At 52.0% G+C, this 15710-nt stretch overlaps 6 protein-coding genes across 6 annotated transcripts; 1 reads left to right on the forward strand and 5 right to left on the reverse strand.

Moving 5' to 3' along the window:
* Positions 1-845: 845 nt before the first annotated feature.
* On the reverse strand, positions 846-4409 carry AYO21_04338 (hypothetical protein; the record flags this gene model as incomplete). Its single annotated transcript, XM_022654311.1, has 1 exon — positions 846-4409. The coding sequence occupies one exon, from the start codon at positions 4407-4409 to the stop codon at positions 846-848; it is 3564 nt and encodes a 1187-aa protein (XP_022513348.1).
* Positions 4410-4958: 549 nt separating this feature from the next.
* On the reverse strand, positions 4959-5640 carry AYO21_04339 (hypothetical protein; the record flags this gene model as incomplete). The annotated part of the gene is made up of 2 exons (XM_022654312.1): positions 4959-5400; positions 5465-5640. The coding sequence occupies 2 exons, from the start codon at positions 5638-5640 to the stop codon at positions 4959-4961; spliced, it is 618 nt and encodes a 205-aa protein (XP_022513349.1).
* Positions 5641-6722: 1082 nt separating this feature from the next.
* AYO21_04340 (hypothetical protein) lies at positions 6723-8640 on the reverse strand (the record flags this gene model as incomplete). Its single annotated transcript, XM_022654313.1, has 2 exons — positions 6723-8493; positions 8549-8640. The coding sequence occupies 2 exons, from the start codon at positions 8638-8640 to the stop codon at positions 6723-6725; spliced, it is 1863 nt and encodes a 620-aa protein (XP_022513350.1).
* Positions 8641-9428: 788 nt separating this feature from the next.
* Positions 9429-11592, reverse strand: AYO21_04341 (hypothetical protein; the record flags this gene model as incomplete). The annotated part of the gene is made up of 10 exons (XM_022654314.1): positions 9429-9487; positions 9547-9838; positions 9903-9980; positions 10030-10235; positions 10310-10406; positions 10495-10665; positions 10719-10927; positions 10980-11150; positions 11208-11267; positions 11334-11592. 10 exons carry the CDS (start codon positions 11590-11592, stop codon positions 9429-9431), a joined length of 1602 nt encoding a protein of 533 aa, XP_022513351.1.
* Positions 11593-12553: 961 nt separating this feature from the next.
* AYO21_04342 (hypothetical protein) lies at positions 12554-13201 on the reverse strand (the record flags this gene model as incomplete). Its single annotated transcript, XM_022654315.1, has 1 exon — positions 12554-13201. The coding sequence occupies one exon, from the start codon at positions 13199-13201 to the stop codon at positions 12554-12556; it is 648 nt and encodes a 215-aa protein (XP_022513352.1).
* Positions 13202-14710: 1509 nt separating this feature from the next.
* Positions 14711-15134, forward strand: AYO21_04343 (hypothetical protein; the record flags this gene model as incomplete). The annotated part of the gene is made up of 2 exons (XM_022654316.1): positions 14711-14894; positions 14977-15134. 2 exons carry the CDS (start codon positions 14711-14713, stop codon positions 15132-15134), a joined length of 342 nt encoding a protein of 113 aa, XP_022513353.1.
* Positions 15135-15710: the final 576 nt, after the last annotated feature.

Raw genomic sequence — 15710 nt, forward strand, 5'->3', positions numbered from 1 at the left:
CTACAATATCTACCTGCCTATTGTAGTATCGAGTGAGCACTGAGCACCAGGGAGGGGGTTACCAAAACGTAGTAAGGGTTTTCTTTCCACCTACATAGGTAGTATGAACTCGGTAATGACGGTAATGATAAATAATGCCCGGGCGAGTCGCGGACAGGGGAAGTAAAATACTATTCGTTGCTCTCATAGTGAGACAGCAGGGGGGCAGTGAGGAGTGAGGAGTGAGGCAGTCTAGTACACTTTTTTTTTCAGTAACTAGAGAGAGGGAGTATGAGTACATCAGTCGTATCTAGCTAGCTAGGGAGTAACTCCCCCTCAGCCCTCTGACATGACGCAGGAAACAAAAACAGGATACAAGCAAGATCCAGTTCAGTTCAGTTCTGTTCAGCTCAGTTCAGTTCAGTTCAGCTCCGAGCCCGAGATACCGAGATGGCGTAACTCTGCCTGCCTGCCTGCCTGCCTGCCTACTCCTTGGTCTGGTGATCCATTTCATCCCCCTCCCTTCCGATTTGCGAAAAACCAAAGCACATTCGCTGCCTGCCTGCCTCCTGTAGAGAAAAGCACCGGCGGGTTCAGGTTCAGGTTCCTCTGACTAGTAGACACCCCCATAACATAGAGTAAGGAGAGAGAAAAAAGACCTCACCACTTGCCAACGCCCTTGCCAGACACTTGGAAATTCCCGGACCTGTTTTCCCCCCCATCCATTTTCATATCCGTCCTGATTAGTCACCCTCCCTCCCGCCATACAAAAGCGGCGCCAATCACCAAACGAACTGAAGTCGCCCATCCTTGCCAACACCGATACCTGCACAGGTTGTTCTGCACAAACAGTGTCGTTGAATTGATCATAAAATTTCGTCATTCATCATACTCAACCCCTCCATTCCGACAGGATCGGCGGCAGCGGGCCCGCCAACAAGACTCCGGACAGCCTGAACAGCAGACTTCGTAGCAGTGGCCATGATGCTTGTCGCCTTGTCGTCGTCGACAAATCCATCCCACAACCCCAACCACATCCCAATGATCTTGCAAACAGCCATGACTAGTCTCCACACGACGCCTAAAACCGTCACCACAGGCATGATTAACATATTTTCCAAGATGCCACTGATGCACCACCTGTAGAGCATCGTGGGAAGAACGAAAGGAAACTCTGGCTCTGGTCGTGTGGGCCACACGTATCGTTCTGCATAGAGTGGTCTTGCGTAGATCTCTGCGAGAACACATTCAAGGATATACCAAATCCACACGGAGAAGGTGAGATAGCCTAGCCACGTTGGGCTACCAGGAAGGAAGCCAATGAGGCGATTGCGGTGTTTGTCCTGAGATGCTGTTCGCGGATGGAACAAGAGCGGAATAGGGAGAGTGAATGTCGTGTGTGCGATGGGTATTGCCATGAAGGAGGAAATAGTCACAGTCTCCTTTGAGGGATGAACGTGGGAGATGTCATGATGGCTTCGACCACATCTTGTGCAGGCTTGATTTGGATCCTCCACGGCCCCTAGCGTCCGCATTTGTTCCAGTTCTGCCAAGGTTATGGGTGGTGTATGAGAGACTTTTTGCTCCAGCCTGGCGATGCCTTTCCTAGCTTCGTGCAAATTTGACATGAGTCTTTCCATCCGGCTTGTCAAGTGACCAATAAATGCAACCTCGGATGCAGTCGAGTTATCGTCGTCCAAACCAAGAGAAGCAGTCAACTTATTTTTCTCCTTCAGAGCCAAGACTTCCTCCTCAGCACCAGCTTTGATAAGGCTGGTGAGATCCGCCGTGATGTCTGCGGCGTCAGTGAGGAGGTCTTCAAAGCTTTGGATAGTCGCGTCTCCGAGGTTAAGCGTGTCAGTATCCTCTCGATGAGCATCAGGGATGTCCTGTGATACTAGCCGCTTCTGTTTGGCCTCGTTGAGAACATTTGTTAGGGCACTTTTGGGGAGAACGACCTCTTCCTTCTTTGGTTCAACTTTTGGCTCGGGCTGCTCAATCACAGGGGTTGTTTGTGGAATTGTGTCACGTTCAATGTGAGCCGCCGCTGGATTGTCGTTTGGAATTTCCTCGTTCATTAATTCTTCTGTCTCCTCTTCAACGATCCTCGGTATCTGGACATTTGCCATCCGCTCTCCCATGGGTAGCGGTGTCTCTATCCAGCCTCCAGCATTGACATGAGGTGTTTGCGCATACTTGGTAATTTTTTGTGTTTGATTTCTTGTCTTGACAGTATCCGGGAGAATGGTATCGGTCCATGCACCCATAACCCTTGGAGTCTCTGCCACTTTCTTCTTGTTGTGAACCTCGTCGTGGTCTGCGAGCGAAGACTGAGATTTCAGGTCATCTTCCGAAGATGGCAAGGGAACTGCAGATGCATCTTGTAAAGCAATGGACAAGTCTTGCGCAGGCGGACTTGGTTTCGGGGTTGTGCTGACGGCTCGAGCTAATCGCTGCAGTTGATCCAAAGAATCTGGCATTGATCGTTGAGAGGATTTCGATTTGTCGGTCCCACCGCTGGATGACCTGTAAACAACGACTGGCGTGTCTGGTACCGCTTCGCCCATATTTTTCAGCTGCGCCTTGTCGACTACAGGGGAATTGTCCTGTGACTCCGGCAGCGTCGACTTGCGCTCCAGTGGGCTGAAATTTCGAGAAGTCTTCCGGACAATGACATTCGGATCCTTTTCACGGATCTCGTCCAACCTGTTTGTAGTGACGGCCTGTTTGGCGAGATCCTCAATCTCTTTCTCTCTGAGCGTATCACTGAGGTTCGGCCGAGTACGAACGGGTGGGCTTTCCGACACCTGAAATGACAGGCCCGTGAAGTCGTTTTCCCATTTCCGCATGCGATCCATGGACGTTTGCTTGTGAATCGAAGACGCCACGATTCTTGGGGGAGTTTCCTGGGGCGTCGAAGACTTCTCAATGGAAGGCAATGCGACATCTGCACCTACAGCAGCCCAGTCAATTTGTGACTCAGAACGGTCCGCGTCGTCTCGAGTCTTCACAGCGCGCCTCTCTGCAGCCTCTTTGCGCCATCTAGCAATAAAGGTGCGCGTAGCTCGATCCTTATCCGGTTGTTGAGTCGTCCCAGGAAGAGGCTCGGACACTGTCGAGGCGATAGACGCAACTGTAGGGTCATCGGGTTGTACCTGATCGTCAATTACCTCGGACGGCGTCCCATGAGGACGAGGACGAGCGTGCGCACGTGAAAACGCCGAGACTTTGGGTACCGATGCTGGTCTCGGTATTTCACTTTGTTCGTTGTCTTCCTTCTTCTTCCGACTGTATTTACTGAAGGCGACCAATCTCTCCCTTTCCCGCAGTTCCGGAGGTGTATCGCTTCCATCATCATCTCCAGGTGCAGTTTGGGCCACACTAGGACGCGTTGCGCGCCTGAACGCTTTGACTCTTTTTTGAGGGTCAAGATCTGCACTTGTATCTGAGTAGGTCCTGTGCAGGGCGTTCGCATCCACAGCTAAAACGTTGTCGAAGGAAATCGGACCACGGCTTGTAACGCTTGCGAGATCACTCCGTCGGGGCTCCCCGTTTACTTGATCTTCCTTGCCCTTTTCTCCAAAGTTTATTGGGATTCGGCTCTGTCTCAGCTTCTCCAGTCTTGCGCGATCTTTTGCGCGATCGACAACGTGAGGTGTCAATTTGGCAGCCAATATCCGATCGGAAAGCTCATTCTTGAGGAAATCCAAGGTTGGCGGCTCTGAGAGACTTTCGACCCGGTCATCCATGGGATTTTGTACTTCTGCGTGAGCTGGGGAGGGAGATCGAACCGGCGTCAGCTGTTGCGAAAACTGTGCCGGTTCTGATTGTTCCGTGGCCATTCCATCTCCTGTCGGGTTCACGTCCAGATTTGTCTCAAATGTATCCTGCTGGTCGCCGCCATCGATCTCCTCCTCTTCGCTGTCCACATCCCTCTCCGTCGCGGCCAAATCCTCCTCGTCGGCTATTCGCTGGTAGGACTCGTGCAGACCACCCGGCGGGCTAGAGAACTCAGGAGGGGGACTGGTGAGGCGGGGATCGTGTCTGGAATGCGGCGGAGTCGAGAGTCCATTTGTTCGCGCCGGGCTGGGGCTTTTCCTCCTGGTCAGCTTCGGCGAAGGCTTCAATTGTTTGCTGGTCCGCGCCGCGGTATAATCGGACAACGAGGTGCGACTGGTCCTGTTGCCAGAGTCTTTTCCTATCTGCAACACTTTGCTCGCGCCGAGCGCGCGTCGAGGCTTAACGGGGCCCGACTTGACCGGCGACGGAATATACGAGCTATTCGAGATGCGGGAGTCGTCGATCAAGCTGTCGGTGAAGAACTCGTCGCTGGGTAATGTTCTGTGCAGTGATGCGATCGCCGCTGTGCGCTGCTGCTGCTGCTGCTGCTGGGCCGTCGAAAGAGGATTATTTTCTTTGTTCCGAGACATGTCGCGTGGAGTTGCATGCTGCCCTCTGCGCATGCTACCCGGTCCAGTTCTGTGAAATTCCTAGTTGTGAACCCATCTGGCACGGAAATCCCAGCGCAAAGCACACGCGAAAGACTGCGCGGCGAGTAGTTGGGTCCAAGGTGCAAACAAAACACCCAAAGTGGAATGGAACTTCGGCTGCAAGATACAAGTGGAGAAAAACGACTTGCCTGAGGCTGGTGGTTGATGCATCTTCGCTTGACGGGGGACCTTGTTTGGGGGAGGATATCCCGCCGCTCTAATACCGACGCCAGACGTCATCACTCTGACATAAAGCGGCGTGGCCATGTCCAGTTCAGTCACATTTCTGGATCTTGAATATGCCCATTTTATATGGCTGTTATCCACGTCCAACAACATTAACTCTTGTTACAAAATATGAGTGCGATACATATCCAAGATGCCCCAATTCTTTGACGCACCACATATATCTCGTCCCGTGAAAGACGCCAGCATACAAAGAACCCATCTTCTCGTCTCAACTCTCAACTGTGAGATTGTTTATCGTGCCTAACCCGCAGAAAGATACTTCCACCTCTCGCGTGCCTCGCTCTCCCGTCTCTGTTTCTCTTCCTCGCTGACCATCTCCACCCCCTGGGCGATCCTCTCGTCCCTCGCCTCGACCACTGTCCTGACTTTCCAAGCCATGGCCGCAACCGCGCCGTAGAGCACCGCACTGACGAACTGCAGCGCGACCATGACGTCCCAGATGTCTTCATTCCCGCCTGTGGCGTCGGGACATTCGTTGCGCTGTAGCGAGCCGTGCGAGTGGTTCCCGACACAGGCACCCATGAAGAGGATGGAGCTGACGAAATGGACGATCGAGAGCGTCGTGGAGAACCATAGCGCCAGTCGAGGTGGGTTTACCCTCGCAAGTACGTGTAAGTGGAGGGATGGGATGGCGTTGAAGAAGGCTAAGCCTGGGATGAGGATGGGCTGGATGACTTGACCGCTGAATAGGAAAGTTTTGTGTTGGCCATCATCTCCCAGAGAGGAACGAGGACATAGTTACTTACAAGTTCAGATCAGTGGTCAACGAAGCAATCCATACCGCCCCGAGTGCGATCTCGACCATACTCAGGATACCAATCGCAAGCACCACCCACGGTGCATGGCCCGTCCATTTAGATGCCTTTCTCCAGCGCTCATCGCCACGGAAGGAGGCGTCTGAGAGCCCTTCAATACCCAGCATTGCTCTCTCTGGCGAGGGCTCGAGTATCTGCGGGTTGCTCTATCGAAGAGATAGAGATATGTAGCTTGAATGATTCGAGAGGCAGGAGTTGCAGCGAAGAGTAGGTGGTTTCGCGGGTGGGTGTACGCCGCCTTGACTCTTTCTCGACTCGAGAGGACCAGAAAACCTACAATATCGAGACTCGTCTCTGTGATCCCGTGTTCTGCCCTTTCAAGGCCGAGATACACATTTCACGCAGCCCTGGGTTGGTCTCTAGGACACTTGTCTCGACTTGTCTCCCACCTTGTGCGTGACAGAGGTCCACGACACGACGAAAGATACCCACTGGGTCAACCCACCCAGCAAAGAGAAGAAAAGAGCCTGACTCGACTCGAATTAAGATCTGGACCTCAAAGCACTTTTGGTGACGTGGTGCAGCAGTACAGGACAGTGCGATGGACGATAAAAATACGAGGGAGTGGTAGTTAATAGTGATGGTGGTGGCGTCCCCCAGCGGACCCTTGATCCTTAAAGGAACCAACGGCACCAACGGGACTCGTAAGAGAAGATCTCAATGTCGTAGTGCTAATAGTAGCGTCGCCCAGTGTCCGACATACCATGCACACCTGGGTACGTAGTAGGTAGTAATATGTCGATCAATTAACCCCGCCTCATGGCCCCCAACCCAATTGCTCACTCGCCAGATATTGTCCCGTGTATGCGTAGGTGAGTGTGTGGGGAAGAGATAGACATGGGATGCATTGGGAAGGCCTGATCGACACCACCATAAGCCTTGATTCGGTGCGGACCAGCAAACGCAAGGAAAGGCTTGCAGTTGCTTGGTCAAGGCTTCGTCGTCGGGTCTCGTGCTCGATCGGTTCTGGTGCCGGCTTCCGTTCTGGTGCGAATACGAACAACTATTCCCTTGTAGTATACTTGGTGATATTTCAACGTGTCTGGTGAGCGTTTCAGCCGCCCCAAACTGCCCAGTATGTAACCTCCTCGATTCCCTTTGCAGGTGCAAAGCCCAAACGGACCAAAGGAGTTGCGACTTGCCGTAAATTCATAAACATCGTAGCAATTTAGCCACTTTACGACACATTTCACCCCCAAATCTCTGCAATTTTGGTGCTCAATGCCTTCCCAACCTTCTTCCGAGGAATGGTAGAGCCAAGACGATCGCTGATCATCGCGTCCCGCGCATTTCCCTTTTGTTGCGCCTCAAAAGCTTCGGCCAGAGCACGCGGCGTCGGCCAGATTTTCTGTATCTCAATTGCCTTCTCCCCAGTCACGCCTCTGATACACATCAACATCTTGAGGTAGACATCTCGAAGCGTCATGCTCTCCGACTTGTCACACATGGCACTAAATACCGAGAATGTCATGCCAAAGGCCCTCCCAGGAGAGTTCTTTCTGAACCGCTCCAGCAATAATGAAACAGCCTCGGCTTCGAAGCTTTGAGCAGGGATGACGTTGATGTCCTTGCTCTCGTACAGTCCCTTGAGGGTTTTGGTCATACGGGCAAGATAACGGATCGTGTCGTCCAGCTTTGTTGTTTGCTTGACAAAGAAGTTGTCGACCACTTGCATACTGGCGATGGCGCTTTCCAGTGCATCGCCGTACTTCTCACTTCTCTCGGAAGAGATCGAGTACTCCTCAATAAGGTAAGTCACATTCTTTATACCGGACCTGTGCAGTCGGAATTTCTGTTCGTGGAAACGTCCGTCTTTGATACTGCTAATCAGGTCGTCGAGCCTCTTGCGCTCCAGGATGTGTTCCAAGACGATTTCTACCTTGTCGTCGCCTTCGTCGCCAACACTTGCTGCCCTGAGACTATTAGTGTAGAGCGGATTTACTTCTGCGACCCACAAGACATCACCTAGTGGAAGTGAGCGAATGGTCGCAGTGATACCATGCTTTTTCAGCTCCCCAGATATATAATCTCGGTCAGTGGTTGTGCGAACTTCGCGCATATCCAGCACCATCTTCACCTCGAAGCTTCCTGCTGGCAAGATGACTGTATCCTCAAGGGAGGAGTTGGAATCTGTGGGTCTTCGACCAAGTTTTCCGCCATCAGAGCGCACGAACCTCGTCTCCGGATCGGATTCGCGCATGTCGTTCTCGGAAATCGAGAATACTTCCAAGTCATCAGAAGCTCGGCGAGCTGCAGCCCCGGCAAGTCGGCTGGATTGTACTGGGGCAGCCGAAGCTGTTTGCCGCTTTTCAGGCTCTGGGGTGACGGATCTTGAGGCGTTCACGCGAAGAGTTGATGTAGTTTCCCGCTGATTCTTTTTCTTCTTCGCTGCCCCAGGCCGACCGCCGGCGCTCGCTTGTATACCTTCTGCGACCTCCCATCCTTCATCGGACAAGTAATATCGTTTCGTCGGGTGGCCCTTGGTGCAGACAAGCTCTTTTGACTCCAATGTTTGCATAGACTTCCACGCCGTGAAGAATTTCGTGGGGTCACTCGGGACCGTGTAGCTCGCATCGCAGTGAGGCTGTGCCAGTTCAATCAGGTCGGGCTTCGGAATTGCCTGATTGCTTTCACGGTCCAAGGTGCCGAGAGCGACTATCAATCCATAAGCGCCAGACCTGTATTTTGGAACATATGGCTGAGCCTTCCGCTTCCTACGGACTGGCGAGGACTGTTCTGCTTCGTCCGGTCGGGCCTCATCTGACGGCGAGTCTTCTGATGTCCTGTTCCTCCGGCCTTTCTTGCTTGGCATAACTAGACCATTCCGCTCGCAATGCTGTTTGAGCTTCTCCGTAAGTCGATCGCATAATTTAGGGCCCAGGCCGTTCAGTTGTTGGGCTTCGGAGGGGTGGCTGAAAGCCAGGGGGCACGCTTTGATGGATTGATATGCTTTTTTGTAACTGGGATTGTCAGTAAAGTTTGCACACGAGATGTGGGAGGAGGGGTTAGGAATACACAGTGTAGCCTTTGCTGTTGCGTTCTTTTGCTTCATCCATCCATTCCTTCAGCCATCCCGCCAGCAGCGGGTTTGCACAGTCTTCAGCCATCTTACCCGGGGCGAAAACCACAGCGCAGAAATCAGTCAGACATACTGCACACCCATGCGGATACACAGTAGCGACAGTAGTGTCCGCCCAGCATTGCGTTGTTGTGTTGTATCGATTCGACTGGCGCAATTGAAGCCGCAGTGGCAACGAGGAGATGCAACAAACGAGTTTCCCCGCGATCGCGTCCGAGGCTTCTAAACGCGCCATCATGTGATTGTCTAGGGCCCACCAGGGCTACTTCCTCTTTTCTCCCTTCTACTCTCTAACATGAACTTGACGCCCTTCATAGCCCTTTAATGAGAGCATAGATCCTTCCAAATATCAAGGCTCGCAATATACTAGTGCTATATGCGCCTGAGAGTCGATCTCTCCCAGCAAAATCTGCGCTTCTAGGTCTCGATTGGGCCAGCAACTCTACGCTGCTTCATGCCCCTCTGGCTTGAAGTCCTTCCATTACTCATGAAATAGCGAACATCGTCTTGTAGCCGATTGAATGCCTTTCCAGGAGATGTCAAAACACCGGCAGCTAAGATCCCCCAGCCAACAGTCTTGGAACACGGCTACATTCTGGGGTTGATCTCTATTCCGTATCTCCTTTAATATCCACAAAACGGGATTCATTGTGATGGCGTGCTTACTTATAATGGTGTGTCTTCCCCGATCTCAAAACAGGTATTTGATGGTTTTCATATCGATCCCGCAGAGCAGCAGCCTGCCGGTGGTCTCTGATCTGAACATTGACAACGCAATATTGATAGAAGACGTCGATGGTAAACCAACCCACCAACTCAGAGTTCTCTCCCTGGACGCAGTGTGAACGACACCGTGGGCCCAAACTTCCTGACATCTAGCCACTCATCAATATCTCTCCAGAGATTACATGGTCGGTGGTGATATCCCACTTACTGAAATGATCAAGAAGCTCAAAGTTCTTCTGCAACTCTTCCGGCCGCTCCGGGTGCATATCGAAAAGATAAACCAGCCTCGCAATGGTGATGTAGAGTTCCTGATACGCCATCTTGATGCCGGGACACTTTCGGGGCCCCATGGAAAACGCCCAGTAGCAATCTTTTGCCGTAGCGGTGTCTTCGTCCGTACTCCCGTCACTCGTGAGGTATCGCTCTGGTCGGAAAAGGTCTGGTTCGGGAAAGTACTTTTCGTTGTAGGCAAGGGCCCACCAGCCGACGCCGACGTCAATCTACGCGTAGAAGTAGAGTCAATTTCTGTTCCACACGGCCGCAATGAGAGTCAACACTACTTACACCTTCTGGAATGTATTCTCCATTCACGGTTTCTCCGCCCTGTCGGTGAACGATTGTTAGTCGACCCTCAGACGGCGACTGTCTCACGCCCAAGCAAGAAGCAATAATATCCACCCTCTTTTCTCACCTTCAAGGCCGCCCTGGGAAGTAATCCAGGACCTGGAGGTGCCATGCGCAGCGCCTCGTCCACACAAGCTCGGAGGTAGACACAACTAGCCAGCTTCGCGCCTGATCTGATCTCATCGACGTGGTCGAACTTGACGTCGAGTTCTTGACGCAGCCTCTCCATACACTGGGGGTATTTGAGCAGGTAGAAAAGGGTGGCGGCTAGACCTGTGTGAGACAATGTACCTGGTCAGACCATGTGCCACGGGGTGTAAGCATGTATCAAGTCTTGCCTGTAGAACTGGTGTCGCTCCCGCCGACGACCAACAAGACGCCCTCGGAGAAGAGGAACTCGATCGGCAACGGCTTGCCCGTGTCTGCGTCTTTGGCGTTGAGCAGCTTTGTTTCCGTGCGTTAGTTCAAGGACTATTCTGAAATGGAACGACCGGTGCTTGATAGCTTTCATCAGGGAAGGGGGGAAACATACATAATGGAAAAAGTCCTTGCGTCGTCCTTGGGCGGCGGCATCAGCTTCGGCTGCAATTCTGTTCTGCACGACACCAGCCACGTAGGCGATGAATTTGGTGCGGGTACGCAGGAGTCGCGGAAAGAGGACGTTGATCAAACCACTGCTGTAGATCCAGGGTGCGATGCCTCCCTGTGTCGAGAATGAGCAAAATGCCCTCCAAAAAACAGTCAGACGAATCTTACCAAGAGAGTGGAAAACACCATGGAATCGATCAAGTCCAACACATAGCGCAAGGAGGGGTTCGTCAACATGTCGAAGCTCTTCCCAAAGACGACTTCGCCCATGATGTCGTAGGCCAGGTAATTCAACCACAGCGACATGTCTTTGGCCTTTTCTGTCTCGGGGTTGATCAGCTGTTTACACAGGATCTGGATCTTTTCAATCATGAATTCTGTGGGAAAGTCAGTCGCCATGTCTTTCAGCGAGGGGGTAGTCGCCCCAACCTTCAGCATCTCTCAAAGCAGACTCCGAGAAGCCCTGTGACAGAATCCTTCTCTTCTTCATGGCGTTCTCTGTCAGCGGCTCGCTGAATGTATTTCGTGCGTCCGGATGGCCAGAGGCGCCGACGGTCGTGGCGTCTGCTTTCCGAAAATTGCGTTTGAACCCGTAGATGTCTACACGAGTTCAACTTATTGTAGTTTCCCAGGGTGATGACAGTGTTTCAATCTCACCTCGAAAGGCTTGGGGATCGTTAAAGGCCAAAGCATTCGGGCTGTAGCGAACCACGGGGCCTGCAGGCATCAGACAAAGTCAGAAAGTCGGCAAGTTTCGTATGGCTCAGCCTCTGGAATTTATACCATATTTCTGATGCAAATGATGGATATGGAGATGTCTGCGCTCCCCGACACCAATGTAGAAATCATACAGCGAAGTGACTTTCATGTACCACGGCCCAGGGTAGCGTGCGAGTGGGTGGAAGTAGAGTCGGTAAATACATGTGGTCAGGAGAGTGAGAGCGACAACTGCCAGCGCGACCAGGGCGAGATCGGCTGGCCTCGTGTCTTGCACACATGACTTGAGTTTGACGACGAGTTGATGGACCTGTGAGGATGCCATGAGTAATTTGTGCGAAGATTGCACCGGGATCTGATTGATCCTGTACACCCACGGGGTGTTTCCTACTATTTGTGAGGAACGACGACCGCATTGGCATGGTGAAGCGCGTCTCGACTCTCAGAAGCAATAGGACAATAACCCGAGGTTGAATCCAGCAATCGACCATCCCGAACAAGCACAGCTCTTCTGGGAGGCATGATGCGGATATCCTAATGAAGATGGCCTGCTGCACGATTGGCGCGATGGGGTGCTGACATGGACATATCTGACAGTGCAAAGTCTGGGGAAATAAGGCTTGTCCATCTGGGCATCAGCGTGATCGGGAAGCGCCAGGCTAGAGAGCCTCCCATGGGAACTATCTTGTTGATAAGCCAAAGCTCACTGGACGATAATAGATGCGGCGTTTCTGCTGTGGATGTTTCTGGGTGGTTGTTTCCAGCCAGTCCCCCGCATGGCCAAGGTCTTCCAAGCTATTGTCTTTCATAGAAATGGAACACAGGTTCGATACATACCTCGGTAATATTGCATGTGTTGTCCGCCCGGTCTAGTTCACGCACAGAGTAGACATCATGTAGAACTCCTTGCTCGTGAAGGCGGGTGTGTAATCTGGGAAAAGTGCCTGCTCCATTGGTACACGATGGTACATATGTATATGACCGTCGCCAAGCAGATCTCTCCATAACAAGGAGTCTACCTTTCCTCGCCTGGCAGGGAACCCAATCTCACAAAAGGACCACGTATTGTAGGTACCAGCGATAAATATCATGGTGAGGTTAGTTGACCCATGAATCAACCAAACCAAGTGTTGAGCCGCGCTTGAGTCCATACCACGCTGAGATATATGGAACAACCGGAGAGTATGAACCGAGAGCGTGTAAAAATCGAGCAAGTCGGCTCTCATGAAAACACACATTGGGTATAGGCAGCGCCAGGCAAAGTAGCATGGTCTTCTATCCATCCGTCACAACAGACCTTTGGCCATCTTCCACATGACCCAAGGACAGTCCCTCTCCGCGATGGGCGTCCAGTCCTCGATGTCCTTGCTCGTGTCCACCAGCACGAGCTTCGCGCCCATGGCCAGCGTACCACCGCAACAATCGAAGAGACTGCCCAACTCAAAGCCCAGCTGCAACTCGATCAGGCCGATTTTCTTCTGCACCTCGCCCTGTGGCACGTCGCCGTAGAACAGGCTCAGGTGCGGACGATATTCGGTCTGCGCCCAGTTCTGCGCGTCGGCTTCACTGAGCAAGACACCCTGCCGTCGACACGCCGCGGCGAGTTTGAGCAGGTTGTCATTCCTGGCGGCGCGGATGGTCACCTTCTTAAAGAATGGCTCGCCAGCTTCGAGCTGCTCGAGCTCCACGCACACCTCGTCCAACTCCTTTTTGAACTCGGGCAGGCTGAGTCCATCGAGCCACTTTTGGGGAGATGAGTCCCCGTAGGTTCTTGACGGGTCAATGTCCGAGGTGATGGTCACATGCGGGATGAAATTCCGCTTGGGCGCGTGGGGAAAGTTCGATGGGAGTGTACTCCCGATCAGGTCTTTTAGGGATTTGTTGAAGGGTTCATCATCCTTGCGGGCGATGAGCCATAGTGACGAGCCGGGCATGGGATGTTGCCTTGGAGAGTCGGTTCTCAAAAGTCCGTCGATTTTGAGAAGTCAGTCGCGTCGGTTGAAGAGTGGATAGACCTATTTGCTTTGTGAACTGTTTAAGTTCTCCGTCTGTGGTTCAAGTATGGCCGCAGGGCCGTTAACAATAGTCGCACAGAAGGTTTTCTCCTCTTGCGATCTATTGACTCGCCTTGCTCCCTTGGCCCGATTCGCCACTAGCGCCGCCTGCTCTCCGCAAAAGAGTGACACAAGATGGGGGCCTATATTTCCCGGAGGTTATACCCTGTATTGTTTGTTGGTTAATAGACACCGCTACGCAACCCAGGCCCGGGGAGTATTTCCCCACGACTCCCATGCTCAAGTCCCAGACATCTGTACCAAAATTGAGCGAATACTTATGCGTCGTCTATTACGCCTTGCTTCTCTAGTCATTTACAAACTGTATGTGTAAAGGCTGAAATTCTCACTCTTTTGACACTTCAAGAAAGGAGGCTGGAAAGCCAGCAGGGGACGAATACAGTGTCATTTTGTCGACACGGAGGACACGAGTACCTCTCATAGCCTCTGCAAGTGAAAAAGTAGCACACAAGCTTTCCAGTCTTTCAACCCTTCTGTGGTTGAACCGCATCTCAACATTGAGGTCATCACCCTGCAAAGAAGATGGTTACCTGAGTAAGAATTTACCCATACTGGCCAGACAAAGCTAACATCATACCACTACCTTGTCCAGGAACGGAGCCTGCCTGCTTTACTGCACGATGTTGAACAGGTAGCAGGCCAACCTGGTAATGTGAGTCTCATTCACAAGTATGTAATGGCCTGGGCGGGACTCATCTCCGCAGCCAATGCCCCTGGCGATGCACATGTCCAGATCTCGATATTGGTTCTAGTAAAGTGTATCGACTTTTCTGGGACCTGGTTGCCAGATCGACAAGGCCAAGTGCCCCAGGGACATCCGAAGTCTTGACGTCGACGACTTTGCTTGGCTCCGGAGCTGGTATGATATGATTGGGTACCGATTGACAGCCTCGCGCCTTGCGCCTTGCCTCTCTCCCTTTGTCTCCATGGTCTCCGCCAGCACACCTGGAGTCGAGATCGTACCTGAATTGAATTGCTGCGTATAAGCCCCCAATGGAATCATCACGATTGGTTTCATCAGATCCTCATCTTCCTAGCTTCCCTAGCTCATTCTTTCGTCACTGTTCCCAACCCAGCTGATAGTGACATGGGTTTATGACCTCACGACTTTGTCGATAGACTACTGGACGTAAGCGTAGGGAGCGTGAAATGTCCTGGGGTCATGACGACAAGGACATGACCGAAATGCAGATGATATCGTGAGACTGATGTCGTGAAGGGGCCTTCAATGACACCTCCAGGAGCATATAAACCCAGATCAAAAATTCGAGACAATCTCTTTTCTCTGATCCCGGTACCTGACTGCACAGAACCATTTTGTCTCTACATTTGAGCCAACAACAACAAATCCACTCGATAAATCGCAATATGTCGGCCCCAGGAGACGAATACCAGCCCACCGGCGAGGGCCTCGAAAGCGGCACCACTGCTGACACGACGCAAAACGACTACAAGTCGCGTACTGGCCAGAGCCACATTCCAGTACAGAGCGACGACGCTGCAATTGAAGATCCCATTGACGCCAAAACGGCTGACTCTGATGAGCAACTGGGTAAGTGCCTCTGTTACTGGTATCTCATTTGGAACCAGTTTCTGTGAGCTAGGTAGATGCAGAAGCTGATTCTAGTGCACAGCTCGTGATGACGCCGATGCAATCGATGAAAGCAACATCATCGACGAGCGTACCCGTGGAGCGGCGAAGCCGGGCCAATACCGTGAACCTGGTGACGAAGAAGGTCTTCCAGGTCCAGAGGACGGCACCAGCCAAGTTCGTGGAGGTCCTAACCCATAGATGAATTCTACAGGCATGTGTCAGTTGTAGCAGGGACTTGTGGCGGAGGGGTAAAAATGAAGCGGTGGGGATATGGGTGGAATCTAGGTATTAGGACTAGCAGAGATGTCTCGGTGCTGGTGGACTTTTTATCAAAGGTGTATTTATCGGAAATTATGAGTTTAAGATTGAGGTCTGGTTTTTTGGCTGAAGTCTCAGGGACGTATCTGGGGAGTATGTAAGCAGATACTACAAGTTGGCAGGTGGGTTGGCAGGCACGACTCAGAAGTAGGCATGTATTCTACTACTTTGGACGAGAAACAATTTTCCAATCTTTTGTTGCTTCCACTTACTCTTCTCATGCAAGGTTGCGCCCTGTTGAGTACAGTCACATATAAGCTTAGACTATCTGCAGCATTGATTATTGTGCTCAATGTATGGTGTTATACCACTCACATCATCACAATCAACTATCGCAACCAAAGCAAAATGGTTTGTCCGGGGTGCCTCCCTAGTCGTCACAGTTATCCAGGTGGGATTCAATACCCCAAAGTTCAACCAGGACCTAGAGCAGCAGCATGGCTTGAGCAGCATGGG

Source organism: Fonsecaea monophora, assembly GCF_001642475.1.
Source record: "Fonsecaea monophora strain CBS 269.37 chromosome Unknown Scaff24, whole genome shotgun sequence".
NCBI classification, from domain to species: Eukaryota; Fungi; Ascomycota; class Eurotiomycetes; order Chaetothyriales; family Herpotrichiellaceae; genus Fonsecaea; species Fonsecaea monophora.